We start from the raw sequence: 22040 nt of genomic DNA, 5'->3' as shown, positions 1-22040 counted from the left end.
CACATTAGTTAACTGTTAATTAAGCATTAAATAACCCTTAACTTAGTGACCCTTATTGTAAAGTGTGACCAAAATAAAACTATTTAAATTATATATATACAGTATACAGTATATAAATCTATCTATCTATCTATCTATCTATATTAAATGGTATATATAAAACAACATAACATATAAAACATGATGTAACAACAGTATAATACAATAACATAACATAAAACATAACATAACATAATATAATGTAATATAACATGAAAAGATATAACAAAATATATGAATTACAGCTCCAAAAATGTAAAAATAAATCAAAGCAGTGGAGGTTTAATGCTAATCGAGTGTTTCCATGCAGTTCAGTCAGTTTAGATATACTGCAGTCTGTCCAGTTATAAAGCTACTGAGCCAGTATAGTACTGTAGTACTATTCTGTAGTACTGGTACTGTGCCATGATAGAACCAGTACAGTGTAGTACTGTAGTTTTACCTGCTGTACGTCCAGTTCAATCTTCCCTCGGTTCTTCTTGTCCAGAGTTCTGAACATTTCTGTGGAGGAAAAAAAAAACTTTATTGAAAAGAATAAAACCCTGAAACAAGTCCAGTGTTGTGTTTGGTGAGACTGATTCTCCCTCTGCACAGGAAATGATGTTTTATTTAGTAAAAGTCAGTTACTGTCAGAGAAGATGAAGATAGATTTCTGAAACTCGTCAGAATGTTTTGAAATAAAGTTTTCCAGATGTATAAAGGGTCAGAAATACAGTACACACACACACACACACACACACACACACACACACACACACACACACACACACACAGAGTCAGTGGAGGCGCTGTGGCGGCAGCTGTCCTCCAGATGGCGCTCTCTAGCTAACATGCTTTACTGTATGAGCTTTACTGCAGGTTTGAATGCTGCATTTATTTGTCTGTGTAGTTTGTTTCCATGTTGAGAAATAAGTTGATTCATTCTGTCTGTAATGACCTCATCCTGCTGTGGAAAATGTTTTTGATTTCCTTTAGTATATATATTTACTGTATATAATTTCTATATTTTACAGCACATATTTAAGAATGTAAAAATACGATTCTTAACTATTTTCTACTCAATAAGATCAATAAGAAAAGCTGTGAGATATTTGTCTCTCCTTTAATGATGTTAATATTTGTTTTGTATCTTTCTCTAACTTGGGTTTGTGTGTTTTGATCTTTCCAGGCTGACTGAGGTGAAAACAGTCTGAACAGAGTGAACAGTGTGAACAGAGTGAACAGAGTGAACAGTCTGAACAGTCTGAACAGTCTGAACAGTCAGTACAAAGTGAACAGACTGAACAGTGTGAACAGAGTGAACAGTGTGAACAGAGTGAACAGTCTGAACAGAGTGAACAGAGTGAACAGTCAGTACAGAGTGAACAGACTGAACAGTGTGAACAGAGTGAACAGTGTGAACAGTGTGAACAGAGTGAACAGTCAGTACAGAGTGAACAGACTGAACAGAGTGAACAGTGTGAACAGTGTGAACAGTGTGAACAGAGTGAACAGTCAGTACAGAGTGAACAGACTGAACAGAGTGAACAGAGTGAACAGTGTGAACAGTGTGAACAGAGTGAACAGTGTGAACAGTGTGAACAGAGTGAACAGTGTGAACAGTGAACAGTCAGTACAGAGTGAACAGACTGAACAGTGTGAACAGAGTGAACAGTGTGAACAGTGTGAACAGAGTGAACAGTGTGAACAGTGAACAGTCAGTACAGAGTGAACAGACTGAACAGTGTGAACAGTGTGAACAGAGTGAACAGTGTGAACAGTGTGAACAGAGTGAACAGTCTGAACAGAGTGAACAGTGTGAACAGTGTGAACAGTCTGAACAGAGTGAACAGAGTGAACAGTGTGAACAGAGTGAACAGTGTGAACAGTGTGAACAGTCTGAACAGAGTGAACAGAGTGAACAGTCAGTACAGAGTGAACAGACTGAACAGTGTGAACAGAGTGAACAGTCTGAACAGAGTGAACAGACTGAACAGTGTGAACAGAGTGAACAGTGTGAACAGTGTGAACAGAGTGAACAGTGTGAACAGTGTGAACAGTCTGAACAGAGTGAACAGAGTGAACAGTCAGTACAGAGTGAACAGACTGAACAGTGTGAACAGAGTGAACAGTGTGAACAGAGTGAACAGTGTGAACAGTGTGAACAGAGTGAACAGTCAGTACAGAGTGAACAGACTGAACAGAGTGAACAGTGTGAACAGAGTGAACAGTGTGAACAGTGTGAACAGAGTGAACAGAGTGAACAGTGTGAACAGTGTGAACAGTCAGTGTGTGACTCACTGAACAGCAGCTCCAGGCGGATCAGGCAGCCGACGAAACAGTCAAAGTCGATGGCATAGTGAGCGTCGGCGTAACAAGTCACGACTTCCTGGATCACATCGCTGTTCACCTGGAACCCTGCAGCACAGAGGGAGTTCCACGTCAGGACAGGAATGTGGCATAACATCTGGATGGAGTTCTGTCCTGGGATTATGTGTACAACCTCAAGTCCCTGTACACCCAGTGAAGAACATTCTGGAACCCCTCCAAGCATCCTGGAACCCCTCAAAGACCCCTGGAACCCCTTGTGGACACCTAGAACCCCGTCAAGGATCCCTGGAACCCCTTGTGGACACCTAGAACCCCGTCAAGGACCCCTGGAACCCCTTGTGGACACCTAGAACCCCGTCAAGTACCACTGGAACACCCTCAAAGCCCAAGGACTCCTTGAATCCCCTCAAGGACCCCTGGAACCCCTTAAAGTACCTTGGAACCCCCTTATGGACCCCAAGAACTCTGTCAAGGACCCCTGTAACCCCCTAGTAGACACCTGGATCCTCCTGAAGGACCCCTGGAACCCCTGTCAAGGACCCTTTGGAACCCCCTGAAGGACCTCTGGAACACCTTGTGGACACCTGGAACCCCCTTCAAGAACCCCTTGAACCCCCTCAAGGACCTGATCTGGGGGTTTGATAGCTTTCTATACAACGGTTTCTAATGCCATGTGTTCTGACTGACAGTTTTCTCCAAAGTAGTGAAGATAACAATTCAAAATTAGTAGAAAACAACAGCAGGTCAGTGGTGGCTCATGGGAAATATCAGCATGGTTTGGTGTTTTCTGAACTGAAGCTTCATCCTGTCTCAGTAACAGCTTGTTCTGTAAACTCAGCAGTCTTTACCGGCTTCAGCCAGCGCTCCTCGCAGCTCATGGCTGCTCATCGTCCCAGAGCCATCCGAGTCGTGGCGCTTAAAGACTTCCTGCAACACAGGAGGAGAAGAAGAAGAAGAAGAAGAAGAAGAAGACGAAGAAAGAGAAGATGAAGAACTATGTTAGAAACTCAAGTGAGTTGTCCTTTACTTCTGTCGTTCATTACTTCTCAAGACCTATATGTACAAAAAGGCCTTTTCATCATTTTCATCAAATTATCTTTCTTTCATTGTATTACTCTTAGTGACAATAATATGTTTTATCAGCTTTTGTCAGCTCTAACAAAGGAAAGACTGGTGCTGCTGTCTCGTTAAGGTCCAGAGCTTGTTAAGGTCCAGAGCTCGTTAAGGCATAGATCTCATTAGGAGTCAGAGCTCGTTAAGGCTGATACAAAACATGATATTGAAGAATCTTAATGACAAACTGAATGATGGATGAGCAGAAGTGAACAACAGCTCAGCAGTGAAGCCTGGCAGCAGTTTGGTCCGCTGGTTAGAGAGACTGTCCTGTAACTGGAGGGTCACAGGTTTGATCCCCACAGCCATGTGACCCTGCCTTCCCTCACCGTACATCAGTGTTTTGCCAGCTATGGAATGAATTAAAAGCTCCATCTGTTGTCCTCACCAGGTATTTCTGGATCTTGGTCCAAAGAGCGTGGAACTCCACCAGGCCCAGCTTGGCCGAGCCGTCCCTCTGAGTACCGGTCAAGGTTCAACCAGCAGGAGGGGCAGGTGAACAGCTACCTTCTTAAAATGTTTAAACTGCTCTAATGTAATCCATTAGATCAGAGGTTCTCCATCCTGGTCCATGGAGGTCAGAGAGTCTGCAGTCCAACCAAACACTACAGCAGCTCATCACTGAGGTTCCTCCTGTCTGGTTGAGCTGCTGTAGTGTTTGTCTGGACTGAGACCTGCAGACTGTAACTGAACAGACACCAGATTACTAAAATCAGTACTGCAGTCTGATTACTTGCAGTTACTTTGGAATTGTTTATCTCCAAAGTTGATCAAATGTAAAGTAAAACAGACTCCAGTTCAGATTCCAGTTTAAGCATCAAATCATTTTGAATAGCCTCATTATAATCATCTAAACCCTTGTTTTGAATGTTTGTATCTATGATACCAAAATACATTTCTGCCTTCAAACACGCTTCTGAGTAATCCAATTAGTAATCTCCGATTTTTTCTAACTGTAGTCTAATAAGAATTGGTTATAGTTACCACATTACATCACTGTCACTGCCCAACCTGCCTGCTACAAGAACATTGGATTATTTAAAATCCTCTGATAATAATGAGTGAATGTCTTGACTGGCAATACAAGCAAGGAATACATCTAACTTCAGATTGATAGTAAAGTATAAATTATCTTTATATTTAGAGGATACATCCAGCAGGCTGACCATGTGCCGGCAGGTCCGGAGACTGAAACCATCCGTTTTAACATCGGCTCCTTGGAAGTGACACAACAGGGAGATTCTTTAGTACAACACTATATTTCTTCACTTCATTTATTTAATGGACTTCACACATACAGAGGCTCAGCTGAAAAGGCTTGCAGAGCTGCAGAATCTGGAGGAACTGCCTTCAGTCTTCATCCAGCAGCACAGTGAAGGTTTCAGCTGCAGCCTTCATCTTCATCAGCATACGCTTTGCATAGACAAAACATGCTCACTGTGCTGCTGCATGAAGACAGATCTCTCCTGTTTTGTTATGTATCTGTCAGGTTCCTACACAGGAAAGGACATGTATGGAAGAAGAATTGGGGAAGTTCCAGGTCTAGGAAAGTTGCACAAAATATTGGAAATGTATTGAAAAATATTGTCCTGTTGTCCTGCTGTCCAGCTCCACGTTTTCTGACCCCTGTCATCTCACATATTCTTATGTTTATCGCTGTGAAGAATAATCTTCATCTATAAAGTGATGTTGCAGAGTTATTCCGGGCGAGCCAATCAGCCAAATCGTCAAATTAAGAAAGTAAGGTGTGCAAAAAGTATGAAATTTTCAAATTGAAATGGTGTGGGAACCCTGCAGTATCCATTCTTTCAAAAATCTGAGATGAGATGAAGTTAAACTGTTCTTACTCTGAGCGACCACTTTGTCCAAAATCTGTTGGAGCTCAAAGGCTGAAATCTCTGAGTCCTGTCAAAATAGAACACAATAAAACATGAGTGTTTTGTCTCCTATCAGTTTGACAGGAAAGTAGTCGATGATTTGGAAATGAAATACTTAGATTATTGTAAAAGTTACATTTCCAGAGATCTGGACGAACAGATGTTTGAAGTGGGGGTCCACATCGTTCTCTACAACATCAGACTGGAAGGAAAAGATTTACTGTTTTTAGTGAGTTCATTTGAAAAATGTGACAGTGTGAAATAATGATTCATAGCACTACATTAAACCTAATGATGGTACTTGGTTGGCTCAGTCAGACACTTACAGAATGGACCCTTTATATTTTATATAATATAATATAATATTATATTATATTATATTATATTATATTATATTATATTATATTATATTATATTATATTATATATAATATTACATAATGAACTTCAGGCAGTGACCTTATCCAAAATGGAAACACCATGTTTTGGAAATTAACTGAAATATCACATAGATGTTGAATCAATTTAAAGCAGAATATAACGTAAAGATGTGTAATACGAACCTCCTTGATGTTGGCATCTACATCCTCCTCCATGGGACTGAAACACACAGAGAGAGATAGGATTCACTACAGAGATAGGACTCACTATACAGAGATAAGACTCACTATAAAGACATAGGACTAACTAAAGAGATAGGACTCACTATACAGTGATAGGACTCACTGTACAGAGATAAGACTCACTATAAAGACATAGGACTAACTAAAGAGATATGACTCACTATATATAGATAGGACTCGCTATACAGAGAGAGATAGGACTCACTATAGAGAGATAGGACTCGCTATAGAGAGATGGGACTCACTATAAAGAGATAGGACTCACTATACAGAGATAGGACTCACTACAGAGATAGGACTCACTATACAGAGATAGTACTCAATACAGAGATAGGACTCAATATAAAGAGATAGGACTCACTACAGAGATAGGACTCACTATAAAGAAGTAGGACTCACTACAGAGATAGGACTCAATATACAGAGATAGGATTCACTGTACAGAGATAGGACTCACTGTACAGAGATAGGACTCACTATAAAGAGGTAGGACTCACTACAGAGATAGAACTCAATATACAGAGATAGGACTCACTGTACAGAGATAGGATTCACTGTGTAGAGATAGGACTCACTGTACAGAGATAGGACTCACTATAAAGAGGTAGGACTCACTACAGAGATAGGACTCACTATAAAGAGAGAGATAGGACTCACTAGAGATAGGACTCACTATACAGAGATAGGACTCAATATACAGAGATAGGATTCTCTGTACAGAGATAGGACTCACTGTACAGAGATAGGACTCACTATAAAGAGGTAGGACTCACTACAGAGATAGAACTCAATATACAGAGATAGGACTCACTGTACAGAGATAGGATTCACTGTACAGAGATAGGACTCACTGTACAGAGATAGGACTCACTATAAAGAGGTAGGACTCACTACAGAGATAGGACTCACTATAAAGAGAGAGATAGGACTCACTAGAGATAGGACTCACTATACAGAGATGGGACTCACTATAAAGAGACAGGACTCACAACAGAGATAGGACTCACTACAGAGATAGGACTCACTATAAAGAGAGAGATAGGACTCACTACAGAGATAGGATTCACTGTACAGAGATAGGATTCACTGTACAGAGATAGGACTCACTATAAAGAGAGAGATAGGACTCACTACAGAGATAGGACTCACTACAGAGATAAGACTCAATACAGAGATAGGACTCACTATAAAGAGAGAGATAGGACTCAGTACAGAGATAGGACTCAATACAGAGATAGGACTCACTATAAAGAGAGAGATAGGACTCAGTACAGAGATAGGACTCACTATAAAGAGAGAGATAGGACTCAATACAGAGATAGAACTCACTATAAAGAGAGAGATAGGACTCAGTACAGAGATAGGACTCACTATACAGAGATATGACTCACTACAGAGATAGGACTCAATACAGAGATAGGACTCAGTACAGAGATAGGACTCACTATAAAGAGATAGGACTCACTATAAAGAGATAGGACTCATTATAAAGAGATGGGACTCACTATAGAGAGATAGGACTTACTATACAGAGATAGGACTCACTATAGAGAGATAGGACTCACTACAGAGATAGGACTCACTGTACAGAGATAGGACTCACTTTAGAGAGATAGGACTCACTATAGAGAGATAGGACTCACTACAGAGATAGGACTCACTGTACAGAGATAGGACTCACTATACAGAGATAGGACTCACTATAGAGAGATAGGACTCACTACAGAGATAGGACTCACTGTACAGAGATAGGACTCACTATAGAGAGATAGGACTCACTATAGAGAGATAGGACTCACTACAGAGATAGGACTCACTTTAGAGAGATAGGACTCACTGTACAGAGATAGGACTCACTATAGAGAGATAGGACTCACTACAGAGATAGGACTCACTATACTTAGACTCACTGCCTGTCTGTCTGTCTATCTCTCTGTCTGTCTGTCTGTCTGTCTGTCTGTCTGTCTGCCTGCCTGTCTGTCTGTCTGCCTGTCTGCCTGCCTGCCTGCCTGTCTGTCTGCTCTCTGACCTGGCGGCGGCCTGTTTCTCAGTGAAGACCCTCAGGATGAAGCTTCCTTTGCGGTGCGGTTCGAAGGTGGAGGGGATGATGGCGTACTCGCCGGGCGGCAGCTTGAAGCGGTCGCACTCCTCCCTCAGGTTGATGAAGGTTCGGCTGCGAGCCACAGCGTTCGTCCTCAGCAGGACGTCCGGACCCAGGCGGACGTTACTGCGGCCCTTATACTGCTCACAGGGGAAGGGTCAGTCATGTTGTCATTATAAAAACTATGTAAATATATCTACATTTATGTAAATCAACATCTAGACTTCAGACTAACGGAGACCGGCACTTCGCTGTCAGAACTGTTCCTCTTTACAGAATCAGTGTCTTCTTTTAAATCACTTCTTAAGACCTATTTTCCACAGATCTGCTTTTATGTAATGATACTTCTTTTCCAGTTATTCCACTATCACTAAGAAACCAAACTCGTTAATTGTATCCCTGAAATGTCCTTAATATCTCATTAGATAAACATTAATTATCCATTAAAATAGCTTCAAAAAAGTAAGGTTAGTATCATGGGTTTTTAAGGGATTTATTCATGGGTTGATTCGTGGAGACATTAGGAATTAAGGGTTTTTTCATGACTTCTGTGCAGGTTTACAGGTTATCAATGATTATTATTGGAAAGTCTCCCTGAATTTTACATTAAATTAGATTAAAAGGAGTGAAGATTAAGGGGAGTTTAGGGAGGTATCGATGGGATCTCCTCCATTAACAACTCCTTTAACTCATTTTAATTTTGCATGAATTAAGGTGTGAATTAATGTAAATGAATGAAAATGTAAGGTTATTTTAAGGGATTACTGGTTCATAGAGTAGGTTGATGTTACTCCTGATCTTTTGACCCCAGACCCTAAACCTCTTACCGTCATTTTTGCTGTTGTGCTCTTCTTTTCTTGTCTAACCTTGTTTCTGTGTTTATTTGTCTTGATTGTGAAGTTATTATTATCATTATTATTATTATTATTATTATTATTATTACTACAGGTTTCAATGAGTGAAAGTATTTGCATTGAATCCATCTGAGTGTTGTTAGGTGTTCTCACCTCATCAGGCACCTGGAGAAAAACACAAAAATAGAGAAATGTCAAAGATAAAGAATCACATGCATCCAAACTCGGGCTGGGCGATGTTGACAAAATCAAATATCACAATATTTTAGAAATTTGTGAGAATTAGTACTGATCATTACTAATCATCATAACATTTAAGTTATTTCACAATGTTATGATAATCGAAATCCCAGACGATATCTAGTCTCATATCACAATATAGATATTATACGATATATCGCCCAGCTCTAATCCAAACCCTCTTTATCTTTGCTCTTACAAAGGACGAGTCATTTTCAACACATCTGTGTTTCTAGTTTCTAGAGATCTGAGTTTCCTCTCCAGGTGTCCAACCATCATGTGGAGTCCTGTTCATGTGGTGCATTGATGATTTGATGTTGAAAGGTTAGGAGATAAACTTAGTATTGCTGTTCAAATAGGTCAAAGGAAATAAAGTTTAGATCATAATTCAATGTTAAGCTCTGATGAGAGTTTGCTTACAGAGCTGTCTGATTAACAAACATGTTGGGCTCCTCTTCTGTTGTTAGATGAAGAATGGACAGAGTGTAAAAACATAAGAGAGACGAGGTGACCGAGGTTTTAGCTAAAAAGTTATTCCTTTATAAAGTTAGTTCCAGAAAAGAAAACCTACATTTTCTCAGAGTCATTAATAGAAGCAAGAACACGTTATTCAAGTATGAAACACTGTTCTGAACTTCTGGTTGGCTGGCAGAAGAGTGGAAGTGGCTGTTGGGTTTTGGGACCTCGGACATCAGTGTCCTGGGAACCGCAGTGACATGTGTGACGTGCAGATGTGTTGACAGTGACCCGTCCTGCTTCAGGCCTGGTTCAAGCCTTGTTCAGGCCTTGTTCAGGCCTTGTTCAGGCCTTGTTCAGTACCTTGTAGATGGCGAAGCCGATGGTGTTGAGGTCCCGTCCGAAGCGGCGCTCCCTGCGCCCGTCCTTCTGCATCAGACCGATCAGGACGGTGCAGCCGTCCTCGCCGTCGTGAGGCTCGTCGTCCACGTCCTCCAGCCGGATGACGAACTGAGGGTTGGAGCAGAACGTGGCTGTGGAGAGGACAGGTTCGTCAGCCTGCTTTCCAGTGCTAATACTAGTATTAATACTAATAAAAATACTAATAATGCTAATGGTAACACTAATTCAGATGCTCCATCAGCTTTTGTCTTAAATCTTATTTTGATTCTGTAACATCTCCAGTTTGTACAAGGGGTTTATGAGTTTGATGTTTTCTTTTATTTCACTGTCAAAGCACTTAGTAAACTCTGTTTTTAAAAAGTGCTATACACATAAAGTTTATTATTATAATTATTATTATCAATATGCCAGAATGTCCAGCGTCTCCCTGTGCTGCTGTGTAGGAGCCTGTAGGATTTTCATCAGGTCCTAAAGGTCTGGCAGGATCCTTCACACACCAGCTGATGATCCTGCTGCTGTACTGGAAGATTGATTTTCCATTTCACATTTCTCTGTAATAATCTAACTGCCTGTGGAAATGTTTGTCTAGCTAGTAGAAGATTAATTTTTAGTTTCCTGGTTTCCTGATAAGGTGAGTTGTGTCATTTTCCAACATTCGGTTGTTTGATTTAGGTTTTGCATTTTGTTTGCTGGACTTCTTCATTGTAAGTGTCCCTTGTGGTGGATGTAACGTTAACATAGCAGGCTTTGCTAAGCGGATGTTAGCAGAAGCACTAGTTGTTAAAGGAGAACACTGTTAAGTGTTAAAGCCTATTTACTTCTGTCTACATCTAGTTTACATTTTATCCTACTATAAAATGAGGAAAACTCTGTCCGTCTGTCTGTCTGCATCCATTTTTCTCCTCAGTGGTTTGGCCAATCAATCTGAAACTGCACATGGGCATTGAGCATAGGCATAGGCAGGGACTGATGTAGCTGATTTTTCCATTTTCCCAAATTTACGCTGTTTATGTGCATTTTTGGAGTCTGTGCGGAGTTGTGGCGCGCGCATCCCTGGGTATGGACTAGTGAAATTAGATTTTTAAACATTTACTTGTTTTTAAAATCCAAACTTTGCAGTGTCAAACCTAGTTTGAACTGAACTGCTGTCCTTCTGAATGAAAAGCGATGGATGAGACAGTGAAGTGTTTTGAGGATGACTTCCTGTCAGCTGACTGACGGGAGGTCAGAAAACACTCGACTCAGATCAGTGAAATGAGGAGAAAACAGAAAGTTCGGCTTCATGTTTCCTGTGATGGATTCTCTCGCTCTGTGGAAGTTTGTTTTTCATACCGAAGAATGAATGAAGGAGGAAAACGAGTCTGACATCTGAACTATGCTGACTGTGTGCAGAAACACAGAGGAAGCTGGACCACTGGACTGACTTAAAACACCAGGACTATCGTTTATGTAGCAGAGAGCCATTATTGTCGATTTGATTAGATTTTTTATTGTTATATTTTCATTTGGCGAGACACTCACAGCCGGCTAGCACTAAAGTAACGCTAAGCTAGTTTTCGGTCGTTATTCGAGCCACCTGTGAAGTTCCTGCAGCCTCCGGCCGTGGAGCCGACCCGCCACAGGCCGTCAAACTGGGAGAAGCTCCAGCGGCCGAGCGAGTCGCTGGTCAGCGTGTCGGGAGTCAAGTTACAGATCTCCAGTCTGGAGAACTGACGCAGGAAGTCTGGGTAACACATCCTGCAGCCAGCAGGAGGAGGAGAAGAAGAAACTTAACACAATACACTCCAACACACACCAATACAGTCCAACACACTACAGCACACTCCAACACACTCCAACACAATCCAACACACTCCAACACACTCCAACACACTCCAACACACACCAACACACACCAACACAATCCAGCACACTCCAACACACTCCAACACACACCAACACAATCCAGCACACTCCAACACACTCCAACACACACCAACACAATCCAACACAATCCAACACACACCAACACACTCCAACACACTCCAACACAATCCAACACACACCAACACAATCCAACACACTCCAACACACTCCAACACACTCCAACACACACCAACACACTCCAACACACACCAACACAATCCAACACACTCCAACACAATCCAACACACACCAACACAATCCAACACACTCCAACACACTCCAACACACTCCAACACAATCCAACACACACCAACACAATCCAACACACTCCAACACACTCCAACACACTCCAACACACTCCAGCACACTCCAACACACACCAACACAATCCAACACACTCCAACACACTCCAACACACACCAACACACTCCAACACACTCCAACACACTCCAACACACACCAACACACTCCAACACACACCAACACACACCAACACACTCCAACACACACCAACACACACCAACACACTCCAACACACTACAGCACACACCAACACACTCCAACACACACCAACACACTCCAACACACACCAACACACACCAACACACACCAACACACTCCAACACACACCAACACACACCAACACACTCCAACACACACCAACACACACCAACACACTCCAACACACTCCAACACACTCCAACACACACCAACACACTCCAACACACTCCAACACACTCCAACACACTCCAACACACTCTGTCAGGTTCAGTTTAGTAATTTACCTGACATTTCCATATAGACCAACTGAGGGATTCAACCAGGGATTTAACCTTTGACCTTTCAGTTACAAGGGGGCTTCTCTAACCAATAAGTCCACACACACACACACACACACACACAGCTTTCTGCACTGGGACTACATCATTACAGATGTAGATTTTTAATTAAATACAGCGAGTCTTTTCCCTGACCTAAGTGTTGCAGCAGCAATAGTTTCATAGTTTCCACCACCAAAGTCAATCTAGTCCTTAAGTCTCATTCGCCATCGACATCAATCTTCATTCTGTGGTCATGTGATCTGTCGGCAGCGGAACCCACCAGAACTCTCCGTCGTCGGCCGAGTGCTCCAGCTTGGACTTCTCCTCCGGCCGGACCCCGTCCCATTCCTTCGAGCTGACGAGGAGCCGCACGTTAATGACAAAGTTGTTTTGCTCTTACAGTCTGCAATCAGCACATACTGTACAAAACAACACAATGAATAGTTGGCATGTTTCTGGGCTGCTCATATAGTCAGCAAACACTCGCTGGCAAACCACAACCACAAGACAATGGAGTTATTTCTCTGATACGCCTCGCTCTGCGAATGGAAATGAACCAAACATTTCTCTGTCCCAGTCAGCTATACAATGTTCAACCTGGTTTTACAGGAATAACCTTCACTGTATTTCCATCTGCTGCCCTTTCTGAAATTAGCTCAGTAATGAGCTAATTTGCCTCACAAGTATCTCTAATGTCAGATTCAGAAACTCTAGTTGAGTAAAACTAGTGCAGCGCCCGTTCAGAACAGCCTGTTCCCAACAGACATGTTCAGAACAGCCTGTTCAGAACATGTCTGTTGGGAACATGTCTGTTCAGAACATGTCTGTTGGGAACATGTCTGTTGGGAACAGGCTGACTGCTTGGCCTCTGGTGTTGCTTTTTGCAGCTTTCTGGAGCTGCTCATCCAAACAGCTTCACTCTCCACACTGAGCTTCCAGTCGTTCGCTTTGAGCCTCGCTGCTGCACAGAGCGCCGCTCGCTTGTTTATTCAAAGTTTATTAATATTGAACGTGTCGCATGTCCAATCCCATGCTGCACCTCCTCGGGTCCCCAGCAACACACCCGCCAAGTATGAAGTAGATCGGACGAACGGTTCTCGAGATATGTGAAGGACACACACACAGACGGAGATTCCTTGCTTTATGGTATGATGTTTCAGTACTCTTTCCACCTCTGACATTATATCAACAAGTTGTAGTTTTTTAACGTTTCTCAGAGGCAGAAATAATCTGATTGGTTGAGTTAAACCTCAGTGGGCGGAGCCAAATAACCATGTTTTTTGGAGCACAAACTTGAATGGCAACGAAGGAACTCTGGTCAAAGTATAAATAAAAATATATTCATGTTCTCATCACGATGTTGAAGGTAGCTAGTTAGCTAACCTAGCTAACTCAGTATGGTAGATTGTATTGTTTCCGTTAGCAGCAGAGCGCTAGGCTTCATAATATTCCTCCTCTCTTTCCTCTTGTCTTCTTCACTGAGCTTCAGTCTGATGTTACTGAGACACAGAAAACCTTCTCTGGCTCCGCCCACCGAGGTTTGAGAGCCTTATTACTGTAATTCACTTGGCCGGTCCGGGGATTTGAACCGGCGACCTTCCGCTCACAGTCCAGGACTCACCCGTCGCTCCAGGCTCCGGTCCACTCCACCTGGCCCCACGGGTTCCTGATCCTCAGCAGCTCCACCGGAGAACCGGACAGATGGACCTGCAGGACGCTTGTGTCTGTCAGTCACATTTATCACTGTCATCCAGAGCGACTGACGGCGGTGAAACAGCAGAAGAAGACTCACTTCCTGTCTGTCTGTCTTACCTCCTGTGCTGCGGTGATGGAGTAGGCGTGGCCCTTCACCAGCTTCTGACCGGTGATGGCCTCCGTGTCTTTAGAGCTGCTGATCTGTTCACACACACACACACACACACACACACACACACACACACACACACACACACACACGCACACACACGCACACACACACACACACACACACACACTGCAGTAAGAAACCAAAGGGTCAGAGGTTACAGCTGAGGGTTAGATAACTGGAGAGGAGAGGAGAGGAGAGGAGAGGAGAGGAGAGGAGAGGAGAGGAGAGGAGAGGAGAGAGAGGAGGGGAGGAGACGAGGAGAGGAGGAGAGGAGACAAGGAGAGGAGAGGAGAGGGAGGAGAGGAGACAAGGAGAGTTGGAGAGGAGAGGAGAGGAGAGGAGAGGAGAGGAGAGGAGAGGAGAGAGGAGAGGAGAGGAGAGGAGGAGAGGAGACAAGGAGAGGAGGAGAGGAGAGGAGGAGAGAGGAGAGGAGAGGAGGAGAGGAGAGGAAGAGAGGAGACAAGAGAGGAGGGAGACAAGGAGAGAGGAGAGAGACAAGGAGAGGAGAGGAGAGGAGAGAGGAGAGGAGAGGAGGAGAGGAGACAAGGAGAGGAGGAGAGGAGAGGAGAGGAGGAGAGAGGAGAGGAGAGAGAGAGGAGAACAAGGAGAGGAGACAAGGAGAGAACAGGAGAGGAGAGGAGAGGAGGAGAGGAGACAAGGAGGAGAGAGGAGAGAGACAGGAGAGGAGAGAGGAGAGAGAGAGGGAGAGGGAGAGGAGAGGCGAGGAGAGGAGACAAGGAGAGGAGAGGAGAGGAGGAGACGAGGAGAGGAGAGGAGAGGAGACAAGGAGAGGAGAGGAGAGGAGACAAGGGAGAGAGGAGAGAGGAGACAAGGAGAGGAGGACAGGAGAGGAGAGGAGAGGAGACAAGGAGAGGAGGAACAGGAGAGGAGAGGAGACAAGGAGAGGAGGACAGGAGAGGAGAGGAGAGGAGAGGAGACAAGGAGAGGAGGACAGGAGAGGAGAGGAGAGGAGACAAGGAGAGGAGAGGAGAGAGAGAGAGGAGAGGAGAGGAGAGAAGGAGAGGAGGACAGGAGAGGAGAGGAGACAAGGAGAAGAGGACAGGAGAGGACAGGAGAGGAGAGGAGACAAGGAGAGGAGAGAGGAGGTTGTAAACTCCAGAGTAGAGGGGTTAGTTTGTTTACGGTGATGGAGCAGCCCAGCAGCGAGCCGAGCTTCAGAGCTTTCTTCATGATCCTGAACAGGGAGGGCGGAGCCTCCTGCAGCTCGTACGACTCGGCGATTCCTCCGGTGAAATCCTCGAAGCCCTCGATGGTGGAGCCTCCGGTCAGAGCCTCGTACGAGCCGCTCACCCTGCGGGAGCGAGGAGGCGCCGGGGGCGGGTTACCGGGAAAATCTGATCAATTACTCTTCACTAATCACATGACTTCACTTCCTCCTCAGCGGCAGCAGTGATTGGCTCCCTTCCTCCTTCAGATACTTTGTGTTTCCTTGTTTCTCTGAGTTTCTCCTCTCTGTGTTTCTGTATCAGATGCTTTGATAAACTGGATGTTGTGTTTCTGTCTGTGGAGTTCTGCTGAAACACAAAGTCCACAACAGACCAGAATGTTCTCTGATCCTGACTGAGATCAGTGCAAAGTAACGGGAAAACTATGGGCAGAAATATGTGTCACTAGAAACTGAAATTGAATTATTTATATTTGAATTTGAATTGCTCAACTTGAATAATTGCGTTAAAAAACAGAATTTGAATCACATAATTTGAATTTGTATTGTTTAACTTGAATAATTGCATTGAAAAACTGAATCTGAATAGCATAATTTGAAATTGAATTTTTTAGTTTGAAACCGAATTCCAATAAACTTGAAACTGAATGTAATATTATGAAATTGAATTAATTTGCTCTGAAACTGTATTCAGTTCTCACAATTCAAATTCAGTTTACTGAGACACATCCTGGTCGTTGAGGAAGAGCAATCGAGTGCAGATTCACAGAACTCCTTTTCACGTTTTTGGCCCGAAAATTCAGATCCCTTCAGTTCTCTGGACATGATGCTCCATCAGTCCGCCTCATCCATGATCCAAACAAACGTTCTTCAACATTTATCAAGTCCATGGATCAATGGGAGTGAAGGAAATGGTCAAAAACATACAGAAGGTGCTGATTGGCCGAAAAGGAGTTCTGAGAATCTGCGCTCAATTGCTCTTCCTCAACGACCAGGATGTGTGTCTCAGTTAAGTGAAATTGAATTGCAAGACTGAATTTGAATTGTGAGAACTGGTTGAAGGAGGTTCAGGTTGAAGTGACACAGTAACACAGCTCACTGGGAATTACTGAATTTGAGATTGTAATCCCTTACACTACTCATTAGTGGGAAAAGTAACGTAGGTTTACGTAAAAGTAAAGTAGGATTTGTTTTCTGGGTTATTGTTGTTTTTTTTTATTATTATATATTTTTTTTTACGGCCGAGTTTTTGTTTAAACCTAAATGATCTTTCAGAATGGTGAAATACTGTACTCCATGTTCCATGATATGAATGTAAATGCTTGTTTGGTTTCATAAGAGACAAACATTCAAATTTAAAGTTTGAAACAAACTTAATATTCTCTGGTGTCATGTATGAGTCCTCCACTGTCCAAAGGTAATAATCTAGAAATTTCATATGTATTATTATCTTTTATCAATCGAACCAGGATGCTGTAACTTAAATGTAAGAGTGTAGTAATCTCAGACCTTGTGGATAAATTTTCCGGTATTTCAACTTTAGGATTTTCTTGATACCTGGTTACCTGGTGTCTATCAGAACTGAACAACAGAAGTTTCTGTGATGCTGAACAATCAGAGCGAGCAGCAGGATTTAATATGTAAGCTAATCAGTAAAGTGCTGAGTCAGCTCCTGTATCTGCAGGTCTGTTTGTGTTCCAGGTTGTGGCCGGTAGTGAGTGTTTACTGAGCAAACCTTCCTCCACCCAGCCGCTGATCCGCCTCACAACACAACACACAACACACACAACACACACAACACACAACACACAACACCACACAACACACAACACACACACAACACACAACACACAACACACAACACACACCACACAACACACAACACAACACACAACACACACACAACACACACCACACACTGCTGCTTTAACACAGGCAGCCTGCCTCACTACACCAGGTGAAGTTAAATCTGTACAAAACTGTTCTGATGCTTTGATGAGATCAGTGTGTGTGTGTGTGTGTGTGTGTGTGTGTGCGTGTGTGTGCTTTCCACTTCATTAAATCCATGTCAGTGTGTCCTGAGTCTGGGAGTAAACAGACTGTGGCTCCTGCTGTGTGTTCTGACTTCAGTTTATTCATCCTGGAGTTCCTGCTTTCACTGTAATGTTTCTGCACTGCACTTCCTACAGATCACCTGTCAATCAAACAGTGTGGGCGGAGCTTGGATTTTCTGATGATGCAGTTTGAGTTTCTCTTTTCTTTGTCTTGTCATGCTAATTACCCAGTTCACTTTCTGTTCAGCAGGAAAGAGCTACCAGACACCTGCTGTTTAGAAAGAGTGGCGAAGCACAGGCTGAAGCACAAGTCCAAGTCCCAAGTCAAGTCCAAGTCATTCATGTCAAGTCTCAAGTCTAAATGTAGAACAGCAAGTCAAGTCAGAACAAATCAAGAGTCCAGTATCAATTTAATATCTTAAAGAAAACTAAATATCTAGGACTTTTCAATGCAATATGGTTTTAATAGGATAAAAACTTGGTAAGAGCATCATGAGTTTGATTTCTATAATCAGTTTCAACTTCAATAAATTCAATCATTCCATACAAATTCAGAAAACAGAATTTAAATTCAGTCGTCTGCTGGAACAAATCTCATCACTTTCAATCTAAGTCATTTACACAAACACAAGATCTCAAGTCAAGACTTTAGAAACCTTTTCAAGTCATCAGAGTACAAGTCAGAGTCAAGTCCCAAGTCACCAGAACCCAAGTCAGGTCAAGTCTCAAGTCTTCTCTTCATGCATCAAGTCAAGTCATCTGACTCAAGTTGAGTCCAGGTCATGTAATGCGAGTCCTGGTCATGTGACTCGGTCCTGGTCACGTGACTCGGTCCAGGTCATGTGACTCGGTCCAGGTCATGTGACTGGAGACTCACTTGGCGTAGGCCTTCTCCAGCAGAGCGCTCCAGAACTCGTTGCCCTCGGCTGAGTGAACGAACAGCAGCTTCCCGTCTCTGGTGGGCAGCTGGTCATCAACCACAACGTCCACCCACTGTCCGTACTGCCACAGCTACACACACACACACACACACACACACACACACACACAGGAAGACAGCGTGACATCACTTCCTGCCGACAGGGACACGCTGTTTCCACTCGTCCTTGTTGGGAACAATAGAGACTCATAAAATAGAAAAGATGGGAAACTGTTTAATGCACAAAACAAATAGTTTATTTGCTACAGCCTGAATAGTGATGAGAAAATTACAAACGCTTCAAAGCAGCTGAACACAGATGGTTTGGTGTGGAGCTTTGAGCCGGCCGCTCTGACGCTGCCTGGTGTTTTCCACTGGACCGAGACACGATATTCAACTTCACATTCATATTCAAGTCTGCTTTTAGAAGGAGATTATGTAAGGGATAATGCCAGAGGAGGTGTCGGACGGCTCTGGCCTCCCCGTCGTCCATTAATTCCTGATTCCTGATTCCTTATCCCGCTTATACCATGGTCACTTGCCAAAGAAAATAAAATGAAGACCATTAATTTATATTTTCATGTGTTTTGTAATCAAAATCTAAAGATTTTCACAAGCCATAACTCAGTTTCCCTGGTAACACCTGAGGGTTTGACTAATACCTGGAACAGTCATTACCGTCCCATAAGGTTCTTATGCAACGGAAACGTTGTTCACTGCTCCAGTAAATAGGACGAACCTTAGATAGGACTTGGCAGCAGGAGATATTTCTAGTCCGCTCAGCTCATAGAACCCTTTGGCTCAGCTAGGAGCCAGAAAGCTAACGTTATGCTAGCAACATTCAGAGTCAATAACAAACAGTAAATATAATTTGACAGTATGTTTAACAACAAGACTAGCTAGCTATCAGCCATGTCATTGTCCTCAAATCAATATCAAGATTTTCACAAACAAATGAACGGAGGCTTTGACTGCGTCCCTGTTGCTATGGTTACTCATGTTAGATACAGGCTGATGCTACGTAGCCAGCGCATTAATTTAGAACGGTGAACAGACAGTTTCACTGGAACTACTTAGTAGGTGTCCATTATCAGGAATTAATGGACACCCCGCAGCCAATCAAAATGGAGTATTCACCCAGACCATGGTATAAAACACATTATTATTTAAGCAATATGACAGGGAGTGCTGTTTTACTGTTCATCAGCACAGCTGTGATTCGATCGTAGAAAATAATCACGCCTCTTTCTAGAAGCAGAGTTGAATATGAATGTGAAGTTGACTGTCGTGTCTGTTCTGGTGGAAAACACCAGGCGGAGTCTGGGAGTCTCACAACAGACCAGAATCATGACAGAGTGCTGATGTGGACTCAGGTAGGCCTATCCATTTTTTTAAGTTTTGAACATTAAATTACAAATAAATTGTTGAATTTGAATCATGTGTCTGTGTGGTTTTGTTAAGTAAGCTGCTGTCTGCTGATGGCAGCGAGCGGTTTTGGTTTGGCAAACAATAAGCTGGTGAACATTAGCTAGCTAACGTTAGCTAGCTAACATTAGCTAGCTCACAAGCTAGCGACTGGCACGACTCTTCTTCTTCGGTGAGACACGATCGCATTGCATTGTGGTTTACAGGAGAAAATGTATGGTACGTTGTCTGTTCTCTACAATTTGCAGTGCATTGTGGGTATTTTATAGTGGACTATATAGTGAATCAAATTAACCGTTGAGAATTCAGACTCTAGTACAAAATGGCGGACAGACTGTATAGAGCAGTGTCTCTGTAACAGGGAACGGTTCCAACAGAACTTCAGTAGAACGTTCCAGTGCTGTTACACTGTATCAGCCTCCCGTCCAATCAAATCACTCCAGAACTAACTGTTGTATAAAACTGATTATTCCAGATTAGTCACCAAGTGCTTTATAGAGGAAAAAAGGACAAATAAAGATGAAGAGATAATAGAAAGAACAGGAACATGACGTGTTTTCAGCAGCTCGTGTATCATCAGTATCATTTATCATTTTCACTTCTTAAAACTTATTTTTATAGACTAGACTCATTTTTTTTACCCTCTAGTTTTTATCTTTCTGTCTCATGTCTTTTTGGTTTTACTTGTTTTAATTCATTTTTTGAGTATGATGTTTGCTTTTATGTGAAAAGCACTATGTAAAGCATTATGTAAAGTTTGTTCTAAAGAAGTTCTATTCAGATAGAGTTTATGATTATTCTATTATTGTAGTAGTACTAATGATAGTAGCAGCAGTAGTAGTAACTTCAGTTTATTTCTGTTACATTCATATTATTTCTGAAGTTTTTGAAGTTTGTTATTTTTTAATTAGTGTTTGTGTGTGTGTGTGTGTGTGTGTGTGTGTGAGAGAGAGAGAGAGAGAGAGAGAGAGAGAGTCACCTGGAAGTGGAAGATGCCAGCATATTCTTCCTGGAAGCTCTGTCCAGGCGGGACGACCCGACTCAGGATCTGCTGATCCAGAGTCAGAGAGGCGATGGCCGCCAGCAGCCAGCAGTCACCTGACAGAGAGAGAGAGAGAGAGAGAGAGAGAGAGAGAGAGAGAGAGAGACAGACAGAGAGAGAGAGACAGACAGAGAGAGAGACAGACAGACAGAGAGAGAGACAGACAGACAGAGAGACAGACAGACAGACAGACAGAGAGAGAGACAGACAGACAGACAGACAGGCAGACAGACAGAGTCTCAGCAGGTTAATAGTTCAGTAAATGAACATCTTGTGTTCAGGTTGAACAGTGTGACACATGAAGAGAAAACAGCTGCAGGTTCATTCTGATGAACAGACTGATCTGAAGTCAGCTCAGACCGACTCGTCTGGACTCTGTTATCTTTGTTTTGTTTCTCACAGCTGATTCATCAGGTTCTCACAGATGTCGATGCAGCAGATTTACTCCTTTATGGATTTTATTTCTGCAGCTGAAACAAACTGCAGCTGAGTGTTGGACTGAATCACATGAAGCTGTGTGTTTATATAGAAGGAAACTGTAAAGAGAGAGTGTGTGTGTGTGTGTGTGTGTGTGTGTGTGTGTGTGTGTGTGTGTGTGTGTGTGTGTGTGTGTGTGTGTGTGTGTGTGTGTGTGTGTGTGTGTGTGTGTGTGAGTGTGTGTGAGTGTGTGTGTGTGTGTGAGTGTGTGTGTGTGTGTGGCTCACCCAGCGCCCCCTGACAGATGTCCGTCCTCTTGGCTCCACCAATGATGAACTGGGGATTGGAACACAGCTCCTGATTGGACGATACATCAGGTGATTAATGATT

At 42.9% G+C, this 22040-nt stretch overlaps 1 protein-coding gene across 1 annotated transcript; it reads right to left on the bottom strand.

Annotated features, from left to right (window-relative positions):
• Positions 1 to 481: 481 nt before the first annotated feature.
• On the bottom strand, positions 482 to 22022 carry LOC139639577 (calpain-2 catalytic subunit-like; the record flags this gene model as incomplete). Its single annotated transcript, XM_071513700.1, has 19 exons — positions 482 to 540; positions 2320 to 2436; positions 3198 to 3276; positions 3851 to 3919; positions 4614 to 4678; positions 5310 to 5367; positions 5476 to 5541; positions 5902 to 5938; positions 7991 to 8202; positions 9070 to 9081; positions 9976 to 10145; positions 11591 to 11751; positions 13021 to 13095; positions 14362 to 14447; positions 14553 to 14636; positions 15751 to 15919; positions 18725 to 18858; positions 21171 to 21289; positions 21938 to 22022. Coding segments are annotated over 19 exons (1857 nt in total), but the record flags the coding sequence as incomplete, so codon positions are not given.
• Between the last annotated feature and the right edge of the window lie 18 nt (positions 22023 to 22040).

Source organism: Centroberyx affinis, unplaced genomic scaffold, assembly GCF_046629955.1.
Source record: "Centroberyx affinis isolate AG114_WGS23_722 - 3 ecotype Tasmania unplaced genomic scaffold, CSIRO-AGI_Caff_v1 ptg007426l_1, whole genome shotgun sequence".
In the NCBI taxonomy this organism is placed as follows: domain Eukaryota; kingdom Metazoa; phylum Chordata; class Actinopteri; order Beryciformes; family Berycidae; genus Centroberyx; species Centroberyx affinis.
This window is presented reverse-complemented; position numbering and strand designations above follow the sequence as displayed.